Genomic DNA, 27,119 nt, shown 5'->3' with positions numbered 1-27,119 from the left:
TCTCTGGACTTTCTCCAATTTGTCCACATACTTCCTGAAATGTGGCCCCAGAACTGGACACAATACTCCAGCTGAGGCCTAATCAGCATGAAGTAGCGCAGAAGAATTACTTCTCGTGTCTTGCTTACAACACTCCTGCTAATACATCCCAGAATGATGTTTGCTTTTTTTGTAACAGTGTTACAGTGTTGACTCATATTTAGCTTGTGATCCACTATCACCCCCAGATCCCTTTCCACAGTACTCCTTCATAGGCCATCATTTCCCATTCTGTACGTGTGCAACTGATTGTTCCTTCCGAAGTGGAGTACTTTTTATTTGTCCTTATTGAAGTTCATCCTATTTACTTCAGACCATTTCTCCAGTTTGTCCAGATCATTTTGAATTTTAATCCTGTCTTCCAAAGCACTTGCAACCTCTCCCAGCTTGGTATCATCTGCAAACTTCATACGTGTACTCCCTATGCCATTATCTAAATCACTGATGAAGATATTGAACAGAACCTTACCCAGAACTGATTCCCGTGGACCCCCACTTGTTATGCCCTTCCAGCATGACTGTGAACCACTGATACCTACTTTCTGGGAACGATTTTCCAACCAGTTATGCACCCACCTTATAGTAGCTCCATCTAGGTTGTATTTCCTTAATTTGTTTATGAGAAGGTCATGCGAGGCAGTATCAAAAGCCTTACTAAAGTCGAGATATACCACGATATCTACCGCTTCCCCCCTATCCACAAGGCTTGTTACCCTGTCAAGGAAAACTGTCAGGTAGGTTTGACACGATTTGTTCTTGACAATGAGCCCATTGCTATGATATCTGAGGATCTGTCTACGCAGCAAATTAAAACCCATGGCTGGCCCGTGCCAGCCCACTTGGCTCATGGGGCTCGGGTTGCTGGGCTGTTTCATTGCTGTGTAGACTCCCAGGCTTGGCCTGGAGCCTGAGCTCTGGGAGCCTCCCACCCTGCAGGATCCTACAGCCTGGCCTCAAGCCCAAGCCCAGAAGTCTACACAGGTCCTTCAGACCACAGCGCGAATGCGGATTCCACCTAGCTTACCCCCGACGGGTCTAATTTGTGCAGGGAACATTTCAGAGACAGGCAACTGCCTGTGCCAGGACGGTGAAAGCCCGAGCCCAAGGGAGCGTAAGCCCATGTGGCTCCACTGATTTCAGTGGAGCTCTGCCAGCTGAGGTTTGCACCCTGAGTTCTGGCAGGTTCTCGTGCACTGATCCCCGAAGCCCTCCTTGGTGTCATTGTTCTGCTCAGGATATGTGGCACTGTGTAGTATGGATGATTTAGTTGGGGTTGGTCCTGCTTTGAGCAGGGGGTGGGACTAGATGACCTCCTGAGGTCCCTTCCAACCCTGATATTCTAGGATTCTATCCCATCAGTATTGAGAATGAAATCCTTTGTGTTGTGGAAGGATATTCACGGGACTTGAAACGTCCAGGGAAGAACAAAATGCCCTTGTCACTGGTTGAGACCGACTTCGCCAACTGAAGTGTTATGCGCTTGCTGGCAGCGGCAGCAAATACATTTCTGAACTTCTAATGCAGCCTAGTGGATTGGGAGTGGGAGAGGTGCAGCAGGGAGTTGCACACAAAACACTGCTGAAGGCAAACACATCAAGATCAGTTTCCAGCACAGATTAAATCTCCCCACATCCTGGGCAAATGATACAACCAGCTCTCTCCAAGCCTGACAAACCCAGCTGGTTCTGAATCATTCTGCGACAGCACCGGGCTAGTCACTGCAGCAAAGGGCATTATCAGCATTGGGAATCATAGAATCCTAGAATATCAGGGTTGGAAGGGACCTCAGCAGGTCATCTAGTCCCACCCCCTGCTCAAAGCAGGACCGAAAAGAGACACTGAACAGCTGAAGAAGAAGAAATGGCTTTCGTGTGCGTGAGAGATCATTCACATGTCCTCCGAGACAAAACCCAACCTCTCAGGCACAAGGCACCCACTGTGGTAAATCTAAATGCAGATCAGCCTGTGGGTGATGGCCGCCTGGCTACATCCTTTCACAGCAGCCTGAGCCAGGTAGGAGGGGGTTGAGGGGAGCCCGTCTCATGCCCTGAAAGGTTTATATGTCCGATACAATGCTTGTTTCTGTCATCCAAGTTGAGATTGATGGTCCTTGGCTTTCCTTCCTGCGCTCTTGGGGCATTTATCGAGATTTATGGAGCCACGAGGGCTGGGGAGCAGTCAGCCTCTCTATGTTCACAAGTAAGGTAAAGCCAGACCCCTGCTTTGTGGTGTAGGGTGTAGCCGTCCTTTATCAGCATGGCTGTCTGCTGCATTTCGAGTTAGTTCACTGAGGTTTGGAGCCGACCTTCTCCAAATTGGGATTCCTCAGCATGTCTTGACTCCTGAATGTGTGACAGCCTTCCTAACCTGTCAGGAAAATTTACTCAGCCCCACTAACACATCTCCGTGCCCCCCGGTTACCATAGTGACTGACAGTCACGGAAAACCACAATTCTCTTTTACGTGGCCATCCACCAAGATCAACCCCCCACCACACCGTGGGCAGTGCTGACTTGGGAGCTCTTCCAAAGTACAAAGGATTGTTCAGGATTGCGGAGTTCATTGGCCTTGAGCCCAGAACTTCAGTATTGCCATTTTTACGTAGGTTTCTTTTCCCCTCTGGCCCTGCCATGTGAAGAAATAAAGACAACTGACACTTACCCAGCCCAAGGGGACACAGTGAAGTCAGTGGCAGATGGAGCGCAGATGAGAATGAACCCCAGGGAGCCCTCATGTACGGTCCCCTGATCTAATCCCAAAACATCACTCCCTGGTCACAATCCCTTCCCTTAATGGGAAGCAGAGACTGGGATGAGGCTTTAGGCTTTCTTTGTGAAAATAAATGCCCCTAAAGCAAATAGCATAAAGCTTCATCATGCATATAGCAGTCAGTCACTGACCGAGCAGTCTGCTTTGTTAACAACTCTGAAGTCCTGACCTTGTATAAATCAAGTAGCCTGGACCTCATGGTTCTAAGTAGCTTATCAATGTATTGGTCACAGTTAGCCTTGTCCATGATGTATTTGTCCCATTCAGCTTTGACCATGATGCTGGTTAGCCAATGTTTTGGACTTACAGAATGAGGTTTTCAGTAGCACTCAGCATTGGCCTGACTGTTTCCAGGGAAGTCCCATAGAAGTTTTACCACAGATTTCACGAGAAGCAGCGTTAGGCCAATGCTGTGTGCTTCTGAAAACACCAGCCAGAGAGTTTAAAGGGAAATAATTTTAAAAAATCTAGTTTCACTTTTCACTCTTTATGCCGTTTGCTATCTGCACTCTGAAGAATGACATGACACCGCTCAGATTGGCTTCCTGTTGACAGTCCATTTTGCTAGGTTTCTCCTGCTGGTTTGGGTTTCTCACATTCCAAGGGAATACACATTCAGTTTTCATTGACATTTTTAGAATCCCAGGAAAAACATTTCTATTCAGATTGGGTCAGATTCTTCAATTCTTACATTTAAGTAGCACTTAGTTATGCAAGCTACTGTTGCTCAGTGCAAGGGTTGCGAAGTCTGTCCCATTAGGTTGTGTTAGCCCTGCTTTTCTCCTTGTTTTTAAATGTCAGTTTTGGGCCAAAATACTTTCCACTGCCCCTTTGAGGAGTAGGATGTGCCAGAAGAGCCTGATCCCTCGAAGGCAATGGGAGACAGCAGGATTGGCCCAAAGAAAATAGGTCTGACGACTCTGGTTTTCTGTCTAGCAATGCTCCTCTGATCTCTGCACATGTGAGAGGCTCTGTGGTAAATCCCCTCCCATGTGTATTGTCATGGTATCTGACTGCACTGCTGCATGTGACTTGGTTTTCTGTGTGACTCACTGTGGTTTTCTGGGTTAGCATGACTAGGAGGCTTTGCACGACCTGACACCTCCCACCAGACACAGCCCTGTTTTCCGTATGTGTGCAGGGCCTGCCCGCTGAGGCAGGATGTGTTGTCACACCGCTAGCCTCTCTCGGCTCGCAGAGGAGAATTAGGAAAGACGGTGGTTAGCCAGCACGACGGCTTTGGGGTTCACTTGCATTCCGTGTCCCTTTTATTAAGTAGCTTCCAGGCAAACGCGGGAAAAGATGCTGTTAAAGAACAATTAACCTTTCGCCTGTGCTTTGCCTTTATTTCTTTGTTACTGAGGAAGATGAATGTGGGTTTGCTCTGCAGCTTTCCTCCTCCCAGCCCAGCTTCTGCCTCTGGCAGACCCTGTAGTGAGCCCCCCTTGATCCTGCTTTATGACGTGTGTGGCCATGGGAATGCAGCTCGGGGCTCTGTTTCTTTTCCCATGCTGCTTCCTAGGTCTGGAGCACCCTCCCCAGAGAAGTATGATGTGCCTTCTCCCATGCCAGGTCGTCCCGGTGTTCCACCGGCAGCCTTGCCCCCCTGTTTCCTTGCCTACACTATAATAGAAACAGGTCGCTGTGTAGATGGCAGCCCAGTGCCACTGAATTCTGCAGCAACAGCCCTTAAGTCCTGTGGCAATGTTAACCGATTCTACCGCCGTGAAATACCCTACGTTCCCGGCCCCTGCCGCCCCACACAAATGCACACACAGCTGTGGCATAGAGTTCATCAGGGAGTCATTTTCAGGTAGGATTTCTCTCCATGCTGTCCGGGAAGCCTGGCTCTACCCACTCGCGTCCTGTGATGTTGCCCTGGCAGGGACGCATATCTTGGGGAATTGTAGGAAGAACAGCAAGAAGAAGCCAGGTTTCCAGGTGCCTAGTACTCTGAAGGCAGCATCCCCAGCTCTGTCTCCAATGACGCCGCTAGACACGTTGATTTCAGTGGGAGCAGGAGCGTGGGCAGCTCTTCTTTTCTGCCCACGTGAAAGCTAAGGTGTCTCTTCCTTCTGGCCCTAGAGCGCTGTGATGACTGGGGAGTGGACACCATGAAACAAATCCAGGTCTACGACGGGGAACCAGCTAGGATCAAATGCCCGCTCTTCGAGGCCTTCTTAAAATACAACTACAGTACAGCCCATTCGGCTGGCTTAACCCTGATCTGGTACTGGATTGGGCAGGACCGGGACCTGGAGGAGCCAATCAACTTCCGTCTCCCAGACTATCGGATCAGTAAGGAAAAAGACACCCTTTGGTTCCGGCCTGCCCTTCTCAACGACACTGGGAATTATACCTGCATGCTCAGGTAAGCAGCGCAGTAGGGCGGAGGGCGTCAGACTGTAGGGCACACAAATGCCTTTTACATAACAAGAAAATTGTGTTGCTCGCTTAATATCTTATATCACATAAGAATTAACGGTGACAATGTGACAGTTACAAGAATTCTCAGTGCCAAGCCCATTTATATTATAATAATGCTTAGCACCTTGCAGACGTTAATGCACATACCTCTCCATGCTAACTGTGAGTGTCCACGGGGAGAATACTGGCAAAATCCACACGCCCCCTCCAGTAAGGAGCAATCTCTATATAGAAGTGGAGATGGCTTCAGAGGCAGGGTAATATGTCAACTGGATGCTAATTTGCCAAAGTTTCCTGACACCCCAAAAGAGTTCCAGGGAATTAAAAACAGCTCCAGGTGCAGGAGAAAATGAATGTAGCATCCCCAAAGCAACAAAGAGGAGATCTCAGTCTGTCTTCCTTTTTCACGTCTTAGCCCCCGTTGTTTTCATTACGTTGGTAAAGGATGGTGCAGTACGTGAGTTGTCTTTGCATGGGGAAAAGTGTCTTTAGGTTTTTCTAATGCACTGTGCGGCTGCTGTGTCTGTCTCAGTGTGTCTGTCTGGAGTTTTCCTACATGCAAATACGACAATAGAGGCTGGATCTATCTCATCAGAGCCGTCATTTCTGTGACCCAAACTGTGACTTTTAATTTCATTTCATTCATAATGCCACATGAATAAACTAGACCAAGCTAATCGTGTTTCCCTCCTCTGTGCTTAGAAACACAACCTATTGCAGCAAGGTCGCGTTTCCCCTGGAGGTTGTTCAGAAAGACCAAACTTCTTGCGTCAGCCAATCAATAAAACCTACTGAAGAGCTGTTCTATTTGGAGCATACTAACGAGAAGATCATTTGTCCAGATATTGATGGCTTTTATCCTCCCAGCGTAACGCCAACTGTCAACTGGTACAGGGTAAGAAAGGGAGTAGTGGGGCTAAGAACCAGGAAGCCAAATTCTACCCCCAAACTCCCTGATGCAACTCCACTGAAGTTACTGGAGCTGCTGCCTCGATCTTGCTCCCTTTGAAGTCAGCAGTGAAACGTCCCTTGCTGGCACTGACGCAGGAGTGGGGCCTAGATTAATCAGACTGGGACTTTTCAGCTTGGAAAAGAGACGACTAAGGGGGGATATGATTGAGGTCTATAAAAATCATGACTGGTGTGGAGAAAGTAAATAAGGAAGTGTTATTTACTCCTTCACATAACACAGGAACTAGGGGTCACCAAATGAAATTAATAGGCGGCAGGTTTAAAACAAACAAAAGGAAGTATTTCTTCACACAAAGCACAGTCAACCTGTGGAACTCCTTGCCAGAGGATGTTGTGAAGGCCAAGACTATAACACGGTTCAAGAAAGAACTAGATAAATTCATAGAGGATAGGTCCATCAATGGCTATTAGCCAGGGTGAGTAGGGATGGTGTCCCTAGCCTCTGTTTGCCAGAAGCTGGGAATGGGCAACAGTGGTTGGATCACTTGCTGATTACCTGTTCTGTTCATTCCCTCTGGGGCACCTGGCATTGGCCACTGTTGGAAGACAGGACACTGGGCTAGATGGACCTTTGGTCTGACCCAGTATGGCCGTTCTTATGTTCTAATAAGGAAGAGTTTAGTCTCAAGGTGACCTTCTGGAGAGGGCAATAGACTGAGACTCAGGAAATCTTGGTTCAGTTCCTGGGCTGTTGAATGACCTTGGGCAGGTCACATGCCTGCTCTGGGCCTCAGTTTCCCCATCTATAAAATAGGGCTAGCCATACTGACCTCCTTTGTAAAGCGCCTTGACATCGATGGCTGAATTATTACTATTAGGTGAAGAGGTTGGAAAGTGACGAGTGATTTTTGGGGGGCCCGACCGGAGGTACCACCTGAAAATTAGGCTCCTTTCTGGTGTCTGCAGTTGAGTGCTCCTCACTTTTGAAAATCTTGATGTCTCCTTTGAGGTTTTCGAGATTCTGCTTGCCCTGGCTAGCGACAGACATAGTAGTGTCCAGCTCTGTTCCTGGCAGGGCTAGGTGACACAGTGGTAAGAATGTTAGGGGCTGGGCTACACTTTCCTGCATGCTAAGCCAGTGGTGAGAAAATCCCCTAGGTAGGCTCAGTGGAGATGCAGCCACACAGGGCTGGGAGGCTAAAACCGCTGATGTTTTGTACAGCAGTTTGAGATTCGTAGATGGAAGGTGTCGCAGGTGTGCAGCTGTATCTGGTCTAACTAAAACCCTTCGTTCGGGCCAAGAGGAGTAGCTTCATATTGGTGGTTTAAATGACTAATTGGTATCATCCATCGATGTTCAAATATCGACAATCAATTAGCAGAATGAAACAAAGAGCGCCATTTAAATCATTTTCCTGGCAGCAAGCCATAAAAGCCACTTTGCCTAGTAAAAGCCATTAACAATGGTATATTACCTCTGTCTTCAGCTGTCACATTAAGATAAATCTGAGTTGGAAATGCACCATTCAGAAATAATCACTTGGAAAATGTACAAATCTTTGGCTTTTATGACAGTCAAGTTATCATCAGCCTATTTAGAGGATATAAACCTTTCTGAAAAGGAGCCTGTAACTTGGCACTTGGGACAGGTTTCCTGCTTTTTCTGACAGAGGAAGGCTTATTAAGGTTCCTGTACTGTGGATTTCTTTTGGTCAGTTGCTCATTTTGGGTCAAATCCTCAGCTGACATCAAGTAGCATAGTCCCATTGAGAGCAAAAGTGCTATGCCAGCTGAAGATGTCAGTTTGCAATTTGGTGTCAGTTTGTAAATAGAGTTAAGTTTACTTCTTGTCCTTTTTTTTTTACTTCCATGTCTTTCTTTCTTCTGGGACCCTCACCCATTGCTAAGAGCTCTTTCTCTTTATAGAACCTGATAAGTTAGAGATGGAATAAACCTACTGGGGTCATCTACTCTTATCGCCTTACCTTTTCAAGATTATTCCTTGCAGTACCTGCACTCACTTTCATAGAGAGAAAGAAGAGGAAAAACCCAACACACGAGAGGGAGCGGTGGAGACAAAATTTTGTTGCAGTTTTGTTAATGCCCAGATACTCCAGTGATTAAAAGCATTGGAAGTGCAAAGATGGTTAAGGTTTTACTTGCCAGCGTTTCCTTGTAAATGTTTCCACAGCCCCATGGCTCTCGTTATGGGACTTTCCCCCTGATCTCCAGCCAGAGGTTTTCCTTTTTAATTTCATCCCATTATACCCTTGGTACTGAGCTAAATAATTCTTCTCCTTCCTTGGTGTTTACACCCTCTAAATAACCTGTAGATAGTTAAGTCTCCCCTTTGTTCACTGCTTAGCTAAGCTGTGTGCATTTATGGGCTGATTTCCAGAGGTGCTGAGCACCTGCAGATCCAGCTGGCTTTAGTGGGTGCTCAGCACCTTTGAAAATCTGAAAATCACAGCCTAAAAGAGCCTAATGGCCCAAGGAGTTTAAGGGATGTTATGGCAGGAGACACCAGCAGGTGCTGTTACAGTCTCACCTGTTAGCTTTCTTACAGTGTGAGCAGCATACAGTCCGAAGACACGCTGTATGGTTGGTTTTGTGATGTGGAGTCTTTGGGGGAGTGGTTATAAACAGTAAGGGAGTTTGCTGTCTGTCTTAATCTCTCTAATTCTTGAGGCAGAGTTGCTCTCTGGGAACTGGGCATTGGCTGATATTTCTGAAAGAGGGGATTTGCCTGCGGGCTGCATGTGACATTCTCTGTTTCAGCACAGGTGCCTATAGTGTGAAAAAAGAAGTTAAAGAAAGGCGGTACCATCAGTGATCTCTCCATCAGTGGGAAACTGACCTGAAGAGCCCCAACAACTCATACCGCTTGGAAGAGCGGCGAAGAGGAATTAGACATACAGTTCAATGGGAGCTGGGTGCCTGATTCCTTCCAGTTCCTTTCACTATCCCAGCCTTAATCTTTCCTGAACAGTAACTCGCTCCATCTGGGGAAACCGAGGCACGGGGTGGACAAATGTGCCCCTCACCTTATTGGACTCATGAGATTTTGATGCTGTAGAACCTAGACCTTAGCCTGAACTGAATCGAAATCCAAATACTGCCTCCTACGCTTATTCCAACCAGAGCAGAGCTTTAGATTTTTATAGAGGGATTGAAAACAAGTTTCTGAATTTTAGTTCCAAAAGCGTAAGTGTTTTGCTGTCTGCTTCTAGAACTGCGTGTTGGTGAAAGGCTTCCACGACCGATATCCCGAGGGCCCAATGCTCATCATTGGCATTGTCCGCAGTGTGTACAAAGGGAACTACACCTGCATTGTGAGCTACAAGGAGAATGGAAGGACCTACAACCTCACCAGAACCATAAGGATGAAGGTAGTAGGTAAGGAGGATAAAAAACCATACAGAATTGTAGCAGCAGAGATGAAAAGTTCTGGAGAAGGCTCTTGCAGGCTCGATCAGTGACTGACTATTGGTCCCACCTCTGACTCCTTGGCATAAATGAATTAATTAATCTGCCACCGCCAGGTATTTCAGTTTGCTGGGGTCAGCCTCCCCTGGCATGTGAACGCCCAGGACACATCTCCGGCAGGGTGAGTCGTGTGAGTGAGGATGAGATGATCTGGGCTGGCCTCTGCTGGCATTGCCCTTGTCACGGTTGTGTATTACAGGTTAAAGTCTGTCTGTGGTGATCTCGACTCACTATTAGAAATAGTTTTCAGAGTAGCAGCCATGTTAGTCTGTATTCGCAAAAAGAAAAGGAGTACTTGTGGCACCTTAGAGACTAACCAATTTATTAGAGCATAAGCTTTCGTGAGCTACAGCTCACTTCCTCAGATGCATATCGTGGAAACTGCAGCAGGCTTTATATATACACAGAGAATATGAAACAATACCTCCTCCCACCCCACTGTCCTGCTGGTAATAGCTTATCTAAAGTGATCATCAGGTGGGCCATTTCCAGCACAAATCCAGGTTTTCTCACCCTCCACCCCCCCCCCCCCACAAATTCACTCTCCTGCTGGTGATAGCCCATCCAAAGTGACAACTCTTTACACAATGTGCATGACAATCAAGTTGGGCTATTTCCTGCACAAATCCAGGTTTACTCACATCTCCCCCACCCCCATACACACACAAACTCACTCTCCTGCTGGTAATAGCTCATCCAAACTGACCACTCTTCAAGTTTAAATCCAAGTTAAACCAGAACATCCGGGGGGGGAGGGAAAAACAAGAGGAAACAGGCTACCTTGCATAATGACTTAGCCACTCCCAGTCTCTATTTAAGCCTAAATTAATAGTATCCAATTTGCAAATGAATTCCAATTCAGCAGTTTCTCGCTGGAGTCTGGATTTGAAGTTTTTTTGTTTTAAGATAGCGACCTTCATGTCTGTGATTGCGTGACCAGAGAGATTGAAGTGTTCTCCGACTGGTTTATGAATGTTATAATTCTTGACATCTGATTTGTGTCCATTTATTCTTTTACGTAGAGACTGTCCAGTTTGACCAATGTACATGGCAGAGGGGCATTGCTGGCACATGATGGCATCTATCACATTGGTGGATGTGCAGGTGAACGAGCCTCTGATAGTGTGGCTGATGTTATTAGGCCCTGTGATGGTGTCCCCTGAATAGATATGTGGGCACAATTGGCAACGGGCTTTGTTGCAAGGATAAGTTCCTGGGTTAGTGGTTCTGTTGTGTGGTATGTGGTTGTTGGTGAGTATTTGCTCAGGTGAGCAAATACTCACCAACAACCACATACCACACAACAGAACCACTAACCCAGGAACTTATCCTTGCAACAAAGCCCGTTGCCAGTTGTGCCCACATATCTATTCAGGGGACACCATCACAGGGCCTAATAACATCAGCCACACTATCAGAGGCTCGTTCACCTGCACATCCACCAATGTGATAGATGCCATCATGTGCCAGCAATGCCCCTCTGCCATGTACATTGGTCAAACTGGACAGTCTCTACGTAAAAGAATAAATGGACACAAATCAGATGTCAAGAATTATAACATTCATAAACCAGTCGGAGAACACTTCAATCTCTCTGGTCACGCAATCACAGACATGAAGGTCGCTATCTTAAAACAAAAAAACTTCAAATCCAGACTCCAGCGAGAAACTGCTGAATTGGAATTCATTTGCAAATTGGATACTATTAATTTAGGCTTAAATAGAGACTGGGAGTGGCTAAGTCATTATGCAAGGTAGCCTGTTTCCTCTTGTTTTTCCCTCCCCCCCCGGATGTTCTGGTTTAACTTGGATTTAAACTTGAAGAGTGGTCAGTTTGGATGAGCTATTACCAGCAGGAGAGTGAGTTTGTGTGTGTATGGGGGTGGGGGAGATGTGAGTAAACCTGGATTTGTGCAGGAAATAGCCCAACTTGATTGTCATGCACATTGTGTAAAGAGTTGTCACTTTGGATGGGCTATCACCAGCAGGAGAGTGAATTTGTGGGGGGGGGGGGGTGGAGGGTGAGAAAACCTGGATTTGTGCTGGAAATGGCCCACCTGATGATCACTTTAGATAAGCTATTACCAGCAGGACAGTGGGGTGGGAGGAGGTATTGTTTCATATTCTCTGTGTATATATAAAGCCTGCTGCAGTTTCCACGATATGCATCTGAGGAAGTGAGCTGTAGCTCACGAAAGCTTATGCTCTAATAAATTGGTTAGTCTCTAAGGTGCCACAAGTACTCCTTTTCTTATTAGAAATAGTGTCTCGTTTTTCCAGTGGCTGCTGTGTGTTTCCTGCCTTCTCTCAGGCTGTCTATTTTAAAACTAGCAGGCTCATCTGTTCAGACTATAGGATCTTCAGGGCACAGGCTGTCTCTTCAGAGCTGCCTACAGTGTGCCTCAGTCTATGTGGCAGCAAACACTATGCAGAGTGTAAAAACCTGGTAAACATGAGAACATGCTTGTGTCACGTGGTAACAGCTGCTCACTGAGGGCATGGTAGGAGGAGAGAATACTGTTGGCAGGAAAAACCAGTTTTTGTTGTTTGGTTTTTTTTTAAAGAGCAGCAATAGAAAAATCTGTGTGATAGGCTGAACTGTAAGTAAAGTCCAAAGGGCCTAGCTGGAGGTGTGATTCCTTGGGACTGCAGCTGGGCCCAGATCATCTATCCAGATAGCCCTATAGGTGGGGGTTTTCAAAATCTGGATTGGGCATCAAGTTGTGTGACTGGGACCACTTTCTACTTAGATCAACTTCTGCCCTTTGGGACATGCATGCAACTCTCAGCAACTGCAGCGGGAGATGGGTACGCACATCTGGGGGCGCAGGGGTGAATGACCCTGGTGTGCAGTCACAGATGGTAGAGTATATGCAAGTGGCTAGTTACTGTAAGATAGTCTGAAATAATTCCAAATCCTAATGAAGACTGACTGTGTTTTCAACTGGGACCCCGGCGGGGGGGATTCTGTTTTCTGTTCTGCAGGGTCTCCAGCCAAGGCAATGCCACCGCAGTTTAGCTCTCCAAATGAGAAAATAATCTACGAACTCGAAGCAGGTAAATCACAGTGGTAGCTGCCCACGGGAAGCCTACATGCATTGATGGGGAAGATTATCTTAAGCCATGTAATTAACAAGCACAGAGGTTCATCTCGGTTGCCTGCTTTCCCACGGCTTTCCTTCGTGTCTTTACTTGAAGCATATGGGGCGCCGTGATTGCTTTGCAAGCAGCATGGGATTCTCTCTCTTTTCTGTAGCTTCCAAATTGCCGAAGCCCAATTATGGGACATGAGAACACAGCTTAAGAAGGCTCTTTGAGCATACAGACTTACTGAAATAATAAACATGGAAATCAGGCTCCAGCTGGTAGGAGCAGCTTCAGAAGCAGAGAAAGCACCGGAGAGAAGGGGGTAAAATGGGGCACAGCTGGGGTCGTGCCTTCCTCAGAAGCGGCCAAGGCAGGGATCTGCAGACATTCAGAGAACTTTCTGCAGGTTTGACTGGACTTTCTCTGCCCTGTGCTGATTGTCTGGTTGTGCTAATCCTCCCCTCACATAGTCTCCTTAGCTCATCTTCACTCCACACCTGCCCTCTCCCCCACCCCTTTCTTTCCATTTAGTCAGTCTCCTCCTAAAATCGTGCCCACCCTCACATAGGTCACTCTGCTGGTGTGTTTTCCCGCTTCCCCGGCGCTGTGCGTGTCTGGTCTCTATAGATTGCTAGCTCTGCAGGGCAGGGACTGTCTGGTACTCTGGGTTTGCACAGCATCTAGCCCATTCTTCATTGGTCCTTAGGCACCAACAGCTTCTGGAAGCTGCAGTATTGCAAATAATAAACATGATTCATAATAATGAGGAAGATGTTGTCCTGAAGGACTGGATTTGGAGATCTGAGTTCAATCCCTGCTCTGCCACAGACATCCTGTGGGACCTTGGGCAAGTCATTTACTCTCTCTCTGTGCCTCAGTTCCCCATCTGTAAAATGGAGACAATAGCCCCATCTGGCCTCCCAGGGCTGCTGAGAACAAACCAATTATTGTGTGTGTGTGTGTCCATTGTGATGGAGTTCACTCACAGCTGGGGTGCCTCCTCCTGGCCGCTCTGGAGACCAGCACTGTCCAGGGCCCCCTTCTTCTGCTTGCTGCACATCCTACTTCTGCGCTCTCAGTCTCTGCGACCGGGTGCTCCTTCTTCGTGACTTGGCCCTCAGGCCAGGTCACTATGTGCGCTTCCCCTTTGTGGGATGTCAGTCTCTTCAAAAGAATGGGCTCAGGCCATCTTCCCCTTCACTGCCAACTGGTGCCACTTCCCCAGTGGCAGGTAGGGGAACCCAGGCCCACCCTCTACTCCGGCTCCCGGCTCAGTGACCCTGCAGTCGGCAGCCCCAATCTGCTCCACCCTGGACCTTGCTGCCTTTTCCCTGAGCCCTTCCTTACCTTCTGGCTCTCCCCACTTCTCTGGGTTTGCCAGCCCCACAGCTCCCTGTTCCCAGGGGGTAACCGCAGGCTGCTTGCCTCTGTAGCCCTCAAACGCACCTCCCTTCCCCCTGGCAGTGACTGCAGGCTGCTTCCCTGCAGCCCCCTCTGTTATCAGCTTCCTGCCTTTATGAACCCAGCCCATTCCTCCTCAGGGCTTCCTCATCCAGTCAGGGGGTTACTTCAGCCTCCTGATTGCCCTCAGCTGTGGCTTGGCTGGTTGATTGGCCCCTTTCTTAGCCTACATTAACCCCTTCAGGGCCAGTGTGGGGTGAAGACCCCATCACAGGCACGCACAACGTGGTGGTAAGAACCACTTAAGTACCTGGTTAGGGAGAGATTTGTTTGTTTATTTACTGTTTATTTGTAAAACAAAAGTGAAATATTCCCACTGTTACAGTTATCAGACATTTGAAAATATATTTTGGCCACATTCCTGTTAGCTTTTGTGTCTTTTGCTAGTTTCTCTTCAGAATCTTTTTTTGGCCTGCCTGATTAGACTTTTACACTTGACTTGCCAGAGTTCATGCTCCTTTCTATTTCCCTCAGTAGGATTTGCCTTCCAGTTTTTAAAGGATGTCTTTTGATCTCTAACTGCCTCTTTCACTCTGTTGTTTAGCCATGGTGGCATCTTTTTGGTCCTCTTACTGTATTTTTTATTTGCAGTGTACATTTAGTTTGAGCCTCTATTATGGTGTTTTGAAAAAGCTTCCATGCAGCTTGCAGACATTTCACTCTTGTGACTGTTCCTTTTCATTTCCATTTAAACTCGGGCTATAAGAGGCTCTGGAAAGCAGAAGCTGCTGCGTCCACCCTAATCCTCTTCTCCTAGGTGCCGACCTTGTTCTGCCCTGCGAAGTCTACTTCACCTTTCTGAAGGACTCCCAAATGGAGGTCTGGTGGACTGTTGATGGAAAAAATACAGACGATATCACAGACATGAAAATAAAAGTCTCCGAAAGGTAATGTTTCATAAGAAGGACGTTCATTGTATATCTCTTGCAGCCCTCTCCGCTAGCTGCACATGGGATCCCACAGAGAGGCCTGGGGTATTCAGCAGCACTGCCCCTGTTGGCAACACCTAGAGCTCCCAATAGGAAAAGACTGTTCAGGTTATTGGCAAGTCCCAAACGTTAGGAGCCAAGGGTCACTCGTTTCTTAGTGTTAGTCAGATCAAATCACTCCCGGGTGCAATGCAGCACCTGTGCGTAGTTATGATACTTAACCATGATCTGCTCATTGTTTGTCACCAAGTTTTCTTTTAAAAGAGACATCATTAAGAGGCTCCATAAGCTAAAGAGGGCTCATCATTGGTAATAGCATCGCAAACTGGCTAGTGTGAGCCACTGCCCTCTAATGGAGCATAAGGGAACTGCATTGCTGTGTGTCATAGACTCTGTACTGTTAACAACAAAGGGAGGCTCTCTCTTTACGTGAGACAGTTGGTTTTGGAACAGGAGGATGTGAGGCCCTTCCCCACCATCCTCACAATGACCTGTTGAGAGCAATAGATTTGTTACAGTATCTTCCATTCCCTGTTATGTTTTTCATCCTGGAGGGTGCCAAAGTGCTTTATGACATATTTACAGAGATCATGTTGTAAGGAACCGTGACTCGTGCATATGCACATGAACTGCAAGTGCAGACTGAACCACACCCGCCCCGCCAAGACATTAGCACCAAGTACACAAGTCATTACTCCTTGAAATAAAGAACTCCCATAGCTGTGAGATGGCAGCATCCTGGGACCAGCCACTAGAGGGAGACATGGTCACATTCTGTTATTACAGCTTCTCCCGCCACTGGAAAGAAGCCGCCGAGGTGTAGAATATAGCAAGTATGCACAACATTTTAGGACCGGAAGAGAGGAGCAACACCCACTGGAAACTGCCGGGGCGCTGCGGATAGGTTGAAAGTAACAACCCAAACAGAACTTGCAAGGGCTCATAAAAAGTGCTACAAACTGTTTGGAAAACTCTGTTCTGCAGCACAGCACCCCTTAGCACAGTGGTTCTCAACTCTGGTCCACCGCTTGTGCAGGGAAAGCCCCTGGCAGGCCGGGCCGGTTTGTTTACCTGCCGCGTCCGCAGGTTTGGCCGACCGTGTCTCCCACTGGCTGCGGTTCACCGCTCCAGGCCAATGGGGGCTGCAGAAAGCGGCGTGGGCCGAGGGACATGCTGGCCGCCCTTCAAGCGGTGGACCAGAGTTGAGAATCACTGCCCTAGCACCAGGCTAGGCCCTTCATTCCGTGCTGACTCAGAGGCCAGAATACCATCTTCAGAATCACCCAACAACACCCTGTAGCAGCTGGGATTTCCTTGGAGATGTCTCGTCATGATGTTTAGGTTTAGCATTGCTTGTGTGGGGTCAGGTTAGCATCTACCAGCGGTTTATAAAGAACTGGGTGACTGGTCGTGGGATTTTTGTGTTTGTTTTTTTCCAAACTGTTAGAGGAATTAAAAACCAACTATTAATTTGCCATGCTTTCAAATCCACCTTGGCTTTCGGTTCTAACATTTGGACAGTCATCATTTTGTTCATAAGAATATTAATAAATATGATGGGTAGCAGAATCAGTCCATAATTAGCTTGGGGATGAAGCAGAATTCGTTTGAAGATGAGCATTATTATCATTAGAATGCCATGTACATAAAAAGGCAGGCCATACTTACAGGATGGGAGACTATCCTGGGAAGCAGAGACTCTGAAAAAGATTTGGGGGTGGGGGTAATCAGCTGAACATGAGTTCCCCGTGCGATGCTGTGGCCAAAAGAGCTAATGTGATCCTGGGATGCAGGGGAGGGGGATATAAAGTAGTAGAGAGGTTATTTTACATCTATTTGTGGCACTAGTGTGCAACCGCTGCTGGAATAGTCTGTCCAGTTCTGGTGTCCACAATTCAAGAAGGATGGTGATAAATTGCAGCGGGTTCAGAGAAGAGCCACGAGAATGATTAAAGGATTAGAAAACCAGCCTTACAGTGATAGACTCAAAGAGCTCCATCTATTGAGTTTAACAAAGAGAAGGTTAAGGGATGATTTGATCACAGTCTATAAGTACCTATATGGCAGACAAATATTTAACAATGGGCTCTTCAATCTAGCAGAAAAAGGTAGAACACGATCCAATGGCTAGAAGTTGAAGCTAGACAAATTCAGACTGGAAATAAGGCGTAATGTTTTAACAGCAAGAGTAATTAACCATTGGAACAGGATTATGGTGGATTCTCCATCAGTGACCATTTTTAAATCAAGATAGGGTGTTAGTCGAGAAAATCTGCTCTATAAATGATTTGGGGCAAGTTCTCTGGCCTGCACTATACAGGAGGTTAGACTCAGTGACCACAACTCTCCCTCCTAGCTTTGGAATTTGTGACTCTCTGACTAGGTGTTACAGTAGCACATAGAGGTTTCAACCAAGATTGGGGGTCCAGTGTGCTGGTTGTTGTACATATTAAAGGACAGACTTGTCTTAAAGAGTTCACAAACTAGACAGACAAAACAAAGTGGAGAAGAAAGGAAATCTTTTTATCCCCATTTTAGAGATGGGTAATTGAGGCACAGAGAGACTAAATGACTTGCCCAGGGTCCCACAGAAAGTTTGTGATGAAGGTGGATACTAAACCCAGATCTCATGAGTCTTTGTCCAGTGCCTTATGGCAAGCCCACCCTTCCCCTCTAAAATGCCCCAGGACACCAGTTGATCAATCATATTCCTCACACTGGCAATAAGCAAAAGTAATGCCAAGAAATTTAAACAAAACCAGTTCACAGAGGAACCAAAAGGTCAAACTGTTCTGCTGTAAAAGTTTTTGTGAAAAATGAAGCAATTCCTAAATATGGGTGTGATTTGCAAAAAAGGAAAGGCTGAATTCTGTGTGTGTGTGTGTGTGTGTGTGTGTGTGTGTGTGTATTAAAAAAAATCACAAACAGTGCAGCCAGTGTTAGCATGTGTAATCCTTTTAACTTTTCTGTTCCAGTGTCTCTACTACCGAACTTGGACACAAGGACATCACAAGGACTCTGACCATTTTCAAGGTCACACCCGAGGACTTGAAGCGCAACTACACCTGTCATGCCAGAAACACCAGAGGAGAGGTTCACCAGACGGCCATGGTGGGAATGAAAGGTAATGGAATTGCACAGCAGCGGCTTAACGGATGCAGCAAAGCAAAAATCATAGACGCATGGTCGAATGTGGAAGAAATTTCTTGGGGCAAGATGGGCCTTGGCTGAATGCGGTCATACAAGGGAATAGGGGGAGTAAATATTTCCTGCTCCCTCTGCTCCTGTGTAGCCTTCTTATTGCTACCCACATTGCACTTCCGGCTCTAGGGAAGAGAGTAGAGGCTGCATGCCTGATATTCCCTACTGCGCTCAAGTGGGTATGAAGAAAGATGGGGTGTGGAACCATGGTTCTATTCCCTCCAGGCAGCAAGTGGAGCAGGGCCAAAGAGACTAGTAAGTTGCACCCTGAAAGGAAGGAAAGGACGAACTCTCCCTCAAAGCAAGGGAGAATTCCGTCTGTCACGGTTCCCTGCTCCTGCTACTTCTGGCTGGCGCCGCGACTTGTCACCCTTCTACAGGGCTGAGCCTAAAGGCTCAACCTAGCCCTCAGGGACCAGGGGCTCATCGTGTTCTGCCCCAGGTGTTTTCGAGTTCAGGAGCCGGAACCAGGTTGTTACACTATGTCAGCTGTCAGACCCTTTCGGAGGCGCCATCCAGTTGTTCTTTAGACGTCTGTTATCTCCTTGGTGCATGGACACAGTTCCCATTTATCTCTGTACCACGGGAGGAGAAGATACATCCTGCAGCAGCCAAATTTGATGGCTTTTCTATGTTCATTTCTGCTGACCAAGCTGGGCTGTGTGGGAAGCTGCAGCCTTCTTTGTACTCTGACCCTTCTTTTAAAGCTCAATATCCCAGACACTAAACTACATAAATCATTCTGCCCTAAATGATGGAAGGATATTTTCTTCCAACTCCGTGCCAAGTGGTACATGCAGTGGGTGCTGTCAGCACAGGATGGGGGAGCATTTGCTGAGGCATGGCAGTTCTGGACTGTGCACCAGAAAATCAAAAAAACCATGGGCTGATTAGACTTCCCGGTTGAATTATGCACTGACCTTCCCGTTGGACTCTAGCAATGGTCACTGTCCCAGGCCCTGCTCAGGGTCTTTTCCCCTGCTTTAAACGTGCCACAGCTTTGCAAGAGGGTCAATGGAAACTCGTCATGGGATGAGCACACAAGTTCTTCTAACCAAAGCTATTCATCCCTGTTAAACACAGTATTTTTAGTGTGGGGTGACCCATGCCCTATGCATCAGTAGAACAGGCCCCTGAGTCTGGACTTCACTTAAAGAAACAACTTTAGCCAGTGTCATATAACTGCCCCTCACTAGGAAACCCTAATCTGAACATCCTCTCTAACCCTGGGGCCTCTTTGAAGACAAAAGACGTTGGCAGTCTCTCATTATGGGTTTCCTGGCAGAGTGTCCCTGAGACAGATCACCACCTTACTGCTTCCCCGCCAGTGTGACCGGACAGACAGGAAATGCCTTTTGGAAGTTGCTGTGCTTGAAGCCCTTCAAGGTCACTTTCCTTTGAGATTCCCAGATGGAAACTAGACAGACCTCAGAGCATGAAACACTCCTCACAGCACTCTGGTTTTGGTCCCTGCCTTGGCTACTGTTGGAGGGTGATCTAGAGAGCCATTGCCAGGACTGTGGGCAAATTCTGGATAAAAAGTATAATTCAGAGAAAAAGCTGACTTTTTTTAGAGCTATTTCTCGCTTAACCTGAGTGGTATTTTTCCTGTTTCACACACCCATCTCACAGCAGCCAAAACCCTTTCTTCAGGTATGTCCGCACCAGGTTTCCTTAGCTGGGCAGACATTTCTGTTACCTCACTAACTTCCAGTGGGTGACAGCACTGTACACAGAAGACCTGAGAGACTGCCCGGCTGCACATCAGGAAAGATTGCTGTTTCTAAGACGCTCCACCAGAGAGGAGTCTGCCCTGGTTTAACATATTTCAAATGCAAGATGCCAAAAAATAGCCTTTTCCTGACTTAAGTCGAACAACTCTATGGCTCCTGCTCTGCCCTACTCTCTGTCAACATGAGGAGTCGTCCTCTGGATTTCAGAGATCTTCATTAGGAAGACACTTGGCTCCTCAAATGTTATACTCTGCTGCCGCCAGGGTTGCTGGGAGAGTAGACATGATGGACCCAAAGGAAGGCTTTCCTCACTAATGACCACTTTACATCTGTTTTCACCCCTTTTTCTTTGTCTTGGGTGGACAATTCTACAATCTTTGTGTGTCCCTTCAGAAAGGAGCCCCAGACAGAGCATGCAATTAATCAAGGGCAGAGTTTGGTTAGAGCCATTTATCTGCCTACCTTAAGCTTTTCTCTAGCAGTCATCACTGTAGTGTCTATGCGCTTACTTCTTGTATATGGATAGGGAAATTGAGATGCATGGCATGCTGGCCCTTTGTTTAGAAAACAGCCCTCCAGGACCTCACAGAATGCTGTTTCTTGGCTGACTGATGCTTGACTGTCTGCAACTATCTCTCTTTCCCTCTTGTCCACTTTGCCAGATCCCAGGATAGTTGACTGGAAGCTTCTCTTTCTGTAGACAAGTTACTTATGTCTTCTTTTTTCTTTCTGCTCCATTCCACAGCAGAATGCAAGAGCCAGCCTGGATCACTGCAGGCTAAAGTCAACTAGCTGCAGACCATCACATCATGCCACTCGCGGCTCAAGATGACCAGGACCTAACCTCTCAGTACCATTTGCCTTATAAATGTTAGCAAGTGGGCTTGTATTTCTTTTATGTTGGCTATGAAAAAATTCCCTCCTCTCCCTGCCACTGGTTTATATTAATTTCTGGCTCCTGGTTTTATTCTTCTTGGGATTGTCTCTTTCACTGTTTCCTGTATCTCTTGTACTGTTCGCTACCCATGGAGACTTGCTGGATTCTTTCAGTTTCTGTTTTCTCTTTCTGGTGGTTTGGTTTGTTGGCTAATAAAGCTCAGTTACATCCACGAGTTTTGTGATGCTTCCACTTACTGCTGATGGCTCTCTATTCAAACTGCCACTGTGCATGTCACTTAGTCCAGCTGTGCCCATTAAAAGGTCAGTATTTGCCTAAGGATTCCACACAGTGACCGCGTTAATTCGTATTCTAAGGATGAGGAAAAACAGGGGCATCTCAAATACTACTGTTAGCAAACACTGGCTTCTTGAGAGAGTCTGTCTTGTTTAGGACAGGTCATCTTACCTCTTTGCAAACAGTTCAGTCTTTCCAGTGTTTTCTCAGAGCCTTCCTTCTGTCTTGTGACTAGAAACAGTCGGGGGTCAGGCAGCTTTCACAATCGTACCCTCTGAGGCCAGCGTGAGCCTTTGGGCCCAGCCCAGAGTGACGGCCGTCCTGCGGCAGAAAGGAATTGGGACTCGGAGATTCCTCCCTGGCCTTCTGTCTTGCTCCGGGAAGATGTGGGGAGTGATTTACTTCACCCATCTTCAGTGTCTTTATGGGCAGCAGAATTAGCCCTTCAGTCATTTCAGTTCCCCTTCAATTGCCTCCTTCATGTTGCAACCGCCCAACCCCCTAAAACTGCCCACGGCTCGCGCGCGCGTGTGTGTACTTATTTAGGCATTAGCCTTTGATGTCCTACAGGAACCTCCATTTACAGATGGGCTCACATTGTGTTATGCCCTTCGGCTGCCTGTGATCCAGCCATGTGCCCATTAAAATGGAAGCCCAGTGTATTCCGTGAAAAAAGATCGATCTGTTTTTAACCCCAGTTCTAGCTCCAAGATACACTGTGGAATTGGCCTGTGGACTGGGAGCCACCATCTTGCTGGTGGTGATCCTGATCGTCGTCTACCACGTTTATTGGCTCGAAATGGTTCTCTTCTACCGGGCTCACTTTGGAACGGATGAAGCCATTCTTGGTAAGGGTTCCATGGGGTTACAACACCTGCTTCTTGCTGCTAGTCACTTTGGTTCTGGAGATAACTTTTGTGGCAGGCCATTTCTACGCCCTCCAGAAGCAGGGTAACACTGACCCTAAATGTCCTTAACTGTTTTCACTTTTCTGGGTGAACTGAATGCTTGCGAGAGGAGCCAGAGGCAGGGTCTAGGAGGGTATCCTTGGAGTAGGTGCGGTGTGGCCATGATAATGTAAGCTCTCCGCACATTGCTCCATTAAGATCCCCCATGGGACCATCTCGAGGGACAGGGCTATGTTGTCCTGTCTTTGGCCTCTCTGCTAAGGGTGTGGAAAGAACAGTCTTCTGTCTCGAGCACAGAATCAGGCTTCTTATGTCACTCTGAGCTCATCCCCCAGGCACGCCACATCACTGTTTCTTCCTATGGAAAACTGGGATGATAGTAGGTCCCTGGCTGGAATGGCAGGTTTGCTGCTGATCCCATGAAGGTGTGCCAGGCGCTTTGAGTCCCGCTGAGGCTAGAGAAGCACAAAGCCTTGTCTGGCGAGATGGCTCATAGGTACAGGTCCGTGGCACCTGTAAGACTCGAGAGCCAGCGGGGGAGGTGGGGACTGAACAATGGGGGAAGGCATGGACCGTAGCCAGTAACAGAAGTGTGTCTCTGCTCCCGACTCTCAGATGGTAAGGAGTATGACATTTATGTGTCCTATGCCCGGAATGCCGAGGAGGAGGAGTTTGTGCTGCTGACCCTGCGTGGAGTCCTGGAGAACGAGTTTGGATACAAGCTGTGTATCTTCGACAGAGACAGCCTCCCCGGGGGAAGTAAGTATGTCACGGGGGATGCCCACCATTTATGCCCTTCCCCTTAATTATGTTGGAGGCCGTGGTGATGGAGAGGAGGGTGATAACGAACTGGCCTTTCAAAGCAACGTCCCCCACTCCATTAAACATCCCTCAGAGCAGATTCTGGTGTCTTGCTTCACGTGATGTTGCACTCAGCTGCAAACACTTCAAGCTAGTGTCGGGGGGGGGGTGCTGCCAGGGTCAAATGACAATGGGTATTTTTCAATGCTCTTTCCAGGAGGTGTGCTGTACAGTGCTCTAAAAGCACCACAAGGCAACCAGCCCCCATCCTTAATTAAAACTTATGAACTGGCCTAAGGAAGGGAGGATAAAGTTGTGGGTGTGGACTGAGGAATAGGGGAATTATTACACTAGCCCTGATCAGTAATCCATCCAGTGCATTACCATGTCACTGACAGTGGCTAGCACCCTCTGTGTCAGAGGAAGGTGCAATAAATCCTGTTGTAGCAGTGATGGGATTATCAGTCCCCAGGGAAAGTTTCCTACTAATCCCCATTAGTTAGAGATCAGCTCATACCCTGAAGCACGTCTATCCTTAGTAAATATCAGCATATTAATAACCCTGAATAGCAAATACTACATTTGTATTTATTGGGGGCCCACCCTTTAATGATGGACAGGGCCAAAGGGCTCCACACCCGGGAGTGGCCAGGACACTCCTCGGATCAGTTGTACAAACCTGGGGTTGCCGAAGCAAAGATGCAAGAACAGCCTGTGCTCCAAATTCCCCATCTCTTGGGGAATCCCACTTGGTGACAGGGCACAGAGGGTGCCAGAACCTCAGTCGGAGGCTAGATAAGGGCCACAGCCATTGAAGTCAACGGAAAGACAGCTCTTGACTTCAGAGGGCTTTGGGTGAGGACCCGGTTATGTCAGAACGTGTGCTGGTAAAAATCACTAGCTAGGTTGTTCCAAAGTAGAGGCTTGCGCACTCAGGTAACCCAAACCAGGAGTGATTCCCCAGTCTGAGCCAGCTGTAAGGGAGATCAGAATCAGACCCTGGGTCCTTTTGCTCTCCTAGTCTCATGCAGAATCCATTGACAAGGTGTTTGGGTGCCACTCCTTTGACATATAAGAAAGCAAAGATGAATCCCCAAGTGGGTGACGAGGTAAAGCCACTGGGTGGTTGGTCAATGCAAAGCCTGCATGAAGAGGCGAGCCGTACGCCGGCTTGTTTGTTTTTGCCAATGGTCAGGCTCAGGCAGATGCTGGGAAGGAGCAGGCTCCTGCAGCCAGCCCTGGATAGTTCTGTTCAGCAGCTGTTCACTCTACATTGGTCCTGTCCACCTAGCTAAGGCCAGTGGTCAGCAGACTGAGACCTTGCATCCCATAGGGCGTGAATGCTGAGAGAAAGGGGAAGGACCGTGGCTCCTCCTTTCTTCCACCCACTGACAATCCCCGGTGGGAGGAGGCTCAGGAAAACCAGTTTTATGTCACCAAACCATGGAGCCAAGTTTAGTAGGGGCCACAGAGCAGTTCTCACCATGTGTTTGCACGGGTGTCGCTTGACAGATCATCTGGCCCTTTACAAAAACTTACAGTTTTATAGCGGGCTCCAATCCTGACTGGGGGCTTTGGGCACTGACTCAAAGTGAAAATAGCAGGTTAGTTCAGCCCCTGCAAAGTGCCAGACAGCTGAGGGAGGGTTTGGTGAACACTGACAATTTAAGTTTTTTGGTTTTTTCTAGGCTAAATCTTCAGGGTTTATTCTACTTCTTAACACAATGTTGAGGCGGCCGTGGGCTAAAAAGTGCAGTTCTGTGCTGAGAAGAAACTCTGTAAACTTGGCATCTCCTTCCGCAGCAGATCTGCTCCTGGTGTCTCTTAGCAGTCGGCTCAGCAAATTGATATTTTTATTGTTTTCTGCTCCAGTTCACCTTGCAGAGCTGATGTTGCTCTGGGAGAAAGAGGTTCTGTCCCTTCTTGTGCATCAGCAAGATTGATTCATTAAGTTCCAGTCGCGTGTTGGCACAGGTGTCACTGGAAGGCATAATTCAGCCTCCTGTGTCTTTATTGCTGGTGGTGATGTACAAGAAGGAAAGAATCCAGCTTGGCTCTCAGATCCCAGGTAGGGTTTGCAGGGCTGGCAGTTACACAAAAAAATTATTTGCGGACAGGTAAGTTGAAGTCCTTGAGAGGCGATAAACATGGAACCCACAAGGTCATTTTTGCAGTAAGCTCCAGGTAGAGCAGTTCATTAAGGGTGAGATGTGGCTATGTGGCACAAAGCCAGAACCAAGGTCCCGTGGCCCCAGTGTAGGAACAATGATGGCAGGAACAGGGTAGGCCCACATTGTAGGAACATGAATGGGAGACTCCTCACTCGATGAGGAGGGAAAGACAGTAACAGAAAATGAAAGTACTCCACTTAGGAAGGAATAATCAACTGCATAAATACAAAATGGGAAACAACTGCCTAGGAAGGAGTATTGCAGAAAAGGATCAGGGAGTTATAGAGGATCACTGACTAAATATGAGTTAACAATGTAACACTGTTGCCAAAAAGGTGAACATCATTCTGGGATGTATTAGCAGGAGTGTTGCAAACAAAACACGAGAAGTAATTCTTCTGCTCTATTCGGTGCTGATAAGACCTCAGCTGGAGTACTGCATCCAGTTCTGGGCACCATACTTCAGGAAAGATGTGGACAAATTGGAGAAAGTCCAGAGGACAGCAACAAAGATGACTAAAGCTCTAGAAAACATGACCTGTGAGGGAAGACTGAAAAATTGGGATTGTTTAGCCTGGAGAAGAGACAACTGAGGGGGGACATGATAACAGACTTCAAATACATAAAAGATTGTTAAAAAGAGGAGGGTGATAAATTGTTCTCCTTACCCTCCAAGGATGGGACAAGAAGCAATGGGCTTAAATTGCAGCAAGGAAGGTTTAGGTTAGAAATTAGGAAAAAATATCCTAACTGTCAGGATAGTTAAGCACTGGAACAAATTACCTGGGGAGGTTGTGGAATCTCTATCATTGGGGGGTCCTTAAGATTAGACAAACACCTGTCATGATGGTCTAGATAATACTTAGTCCTGCCTCAGTGCAGAGAGCGGGACTAGATCAGTGGTTCTCAAAGCTGGTCCGCTGCTTGTTCAGGAAAAGCCCCTGGCGCACCAGGCCGGTTTGTTTACCTGCCGCGTTTGCAGGTGCGGCCGATCGCGCTTCCCACTGCCCGCGGTTCACTGCTCCAGGCCAATGGAGGATGCGGGAAGGGCGGCCAGCACGTCCCTCGGCCCCTGCCACTTCCCACAGCCCCCATTGGCCTGGAGCGGGGAACCGCAGCCAGTGGGAGCCGCGATGGGCCGAACCTGCGGACGTGGCAGGTAAACAAACCGGCCCAGCCCGCCAGGGGCTTTCCCTGAACAAGCAGCGGACCGGCTTTGAGAACCACTGGACTAGATGACCTATTGAGGTCCTTTCCAGGCCTACATTACTGTAATGAAGCCAAGCACACATGGGGCAGAATGTTTCCAGAGCAGATTGGCCGGTTGCTTTAGGAAATGCTTAACTGTTTCCTTTCCTTCTGGTGTCAGTCCCAGATGCCCATTAACAGACTACTCTCTTCCCTGCCTCGTTATGGTTCACGTCTCAGCTCATTATGTTCCACAGCTATTTTATATCAGCAGGAAGGACAGCTCTGCATCTGACCTACAGCTCCACTGTTCTGTTCGTGCCTTGCTCTCAAACGGTGCGGGCTGCTGTATTCTCTCATAACCCAGCAAATGCACATTCTCCTTGGGAACTAACTATAAATTGTCCTCTGCCTTTCACTCTGGTGTTCTCACCCCCTTTCTCTCCATGTGCGATATCACCCACTCTGCCTCCTCGGGGACTGGTCCAGTTCAAAAGAACAGAGCATCTTTCATCTCAAAGGGTCCCAAAGTGCTTTCCAAACAGCAGGCCCAGGGATTGCTTCATCCGCCTCGGGTGCAGAACCCAGGGGTTGTTTAGCAGCACCACTGTGCGGCAGTTCAGCGCAGGACATGAGGAATATCTTATCCATATGAATCGCCTGCAATGAAAAGTGCCATGGGAATTTCAATGACTGCTGGTGGCGAGTGTGTGAAGGTGGCATTTCCAGCAGCATGGTGCCCTCATGCCAGTACAGCGTGACTCAGTGGGACAGTCATCTCTAGAGCTGGCCAAAAGTTATTCACAAATTTCAGTACATGATTCAAATTACTT

The 27,119-nt window shown here is 47.6% G+C and overlaps 1 protein-coding gene across 3 annotated transcripts in view; it reads left to right on the top strand.

Moving 5' to 3' along the window:
- The window catches only part of IL1RAP (interleukin 1 receptor accessory protein), a 64,726-nt gene that overhangs the window by 24,747 nt on the left and 12,860 nt on the right, over nucleotides 1-27,119 (top strand). For 2 of the 3 annotated variants that reach the window (XM_084639274.1, XM_084639276.1), the window contains exons 3-10: nucleotides 4,894-5,179; nucleotides 5,938-6,130; nucleotides 9,378-9,543; nucleotides 12,619-12,690; nucleotides 14,939-15,068; nucleotides 18,086-18,234; nucleotides 21,917-22,066; nucleotides 22,742-22,885. In XM_084639274.1, coding sequence (XP_084495400.1) covers nucleotides 4,894-5,179; nucleotides 5,938-6,130; nucleotides 9,378-9,543; nucleotides 12,619-12,690; nucleotides 14,939-15,068; nucleotides 18,086-18,234; nucleotides 21,917-22,066; nucleotides 22,742-22,885 — 1,290 coding nt within the window. The remainder of the gene's footprint in view (nucleotides 1-4,893; nucleotides 5,180-5,937; nucleotides 6,131-9,377; nucleotides 9,544-12,618; nucleotides 12,691-14,938; nucleotides 15,069-18,085; nucleotides 18,235-21,916; nucleotides 22,067-22,741; nucleotides 22,886-27,119) is intronic. The other variant, XM_084639275.1, reaches the window with a different exon arrangement.

Source organism: Lepidochelys olivacea (assembly GCF_965140295.1).
Source record: "Lepidochelys olivacea isolate rLepOli2 genome assembly, chromosome: 9".
Lineage (NCBI taxonomy): Eukaryota > Metazoa > Chordata > Testudines > Cheloniidae > Lepidochelys > Lepidochelys olivacea.
This window is presented reverse-complemented; position numbering and strand designations above follow the sequence as displayed.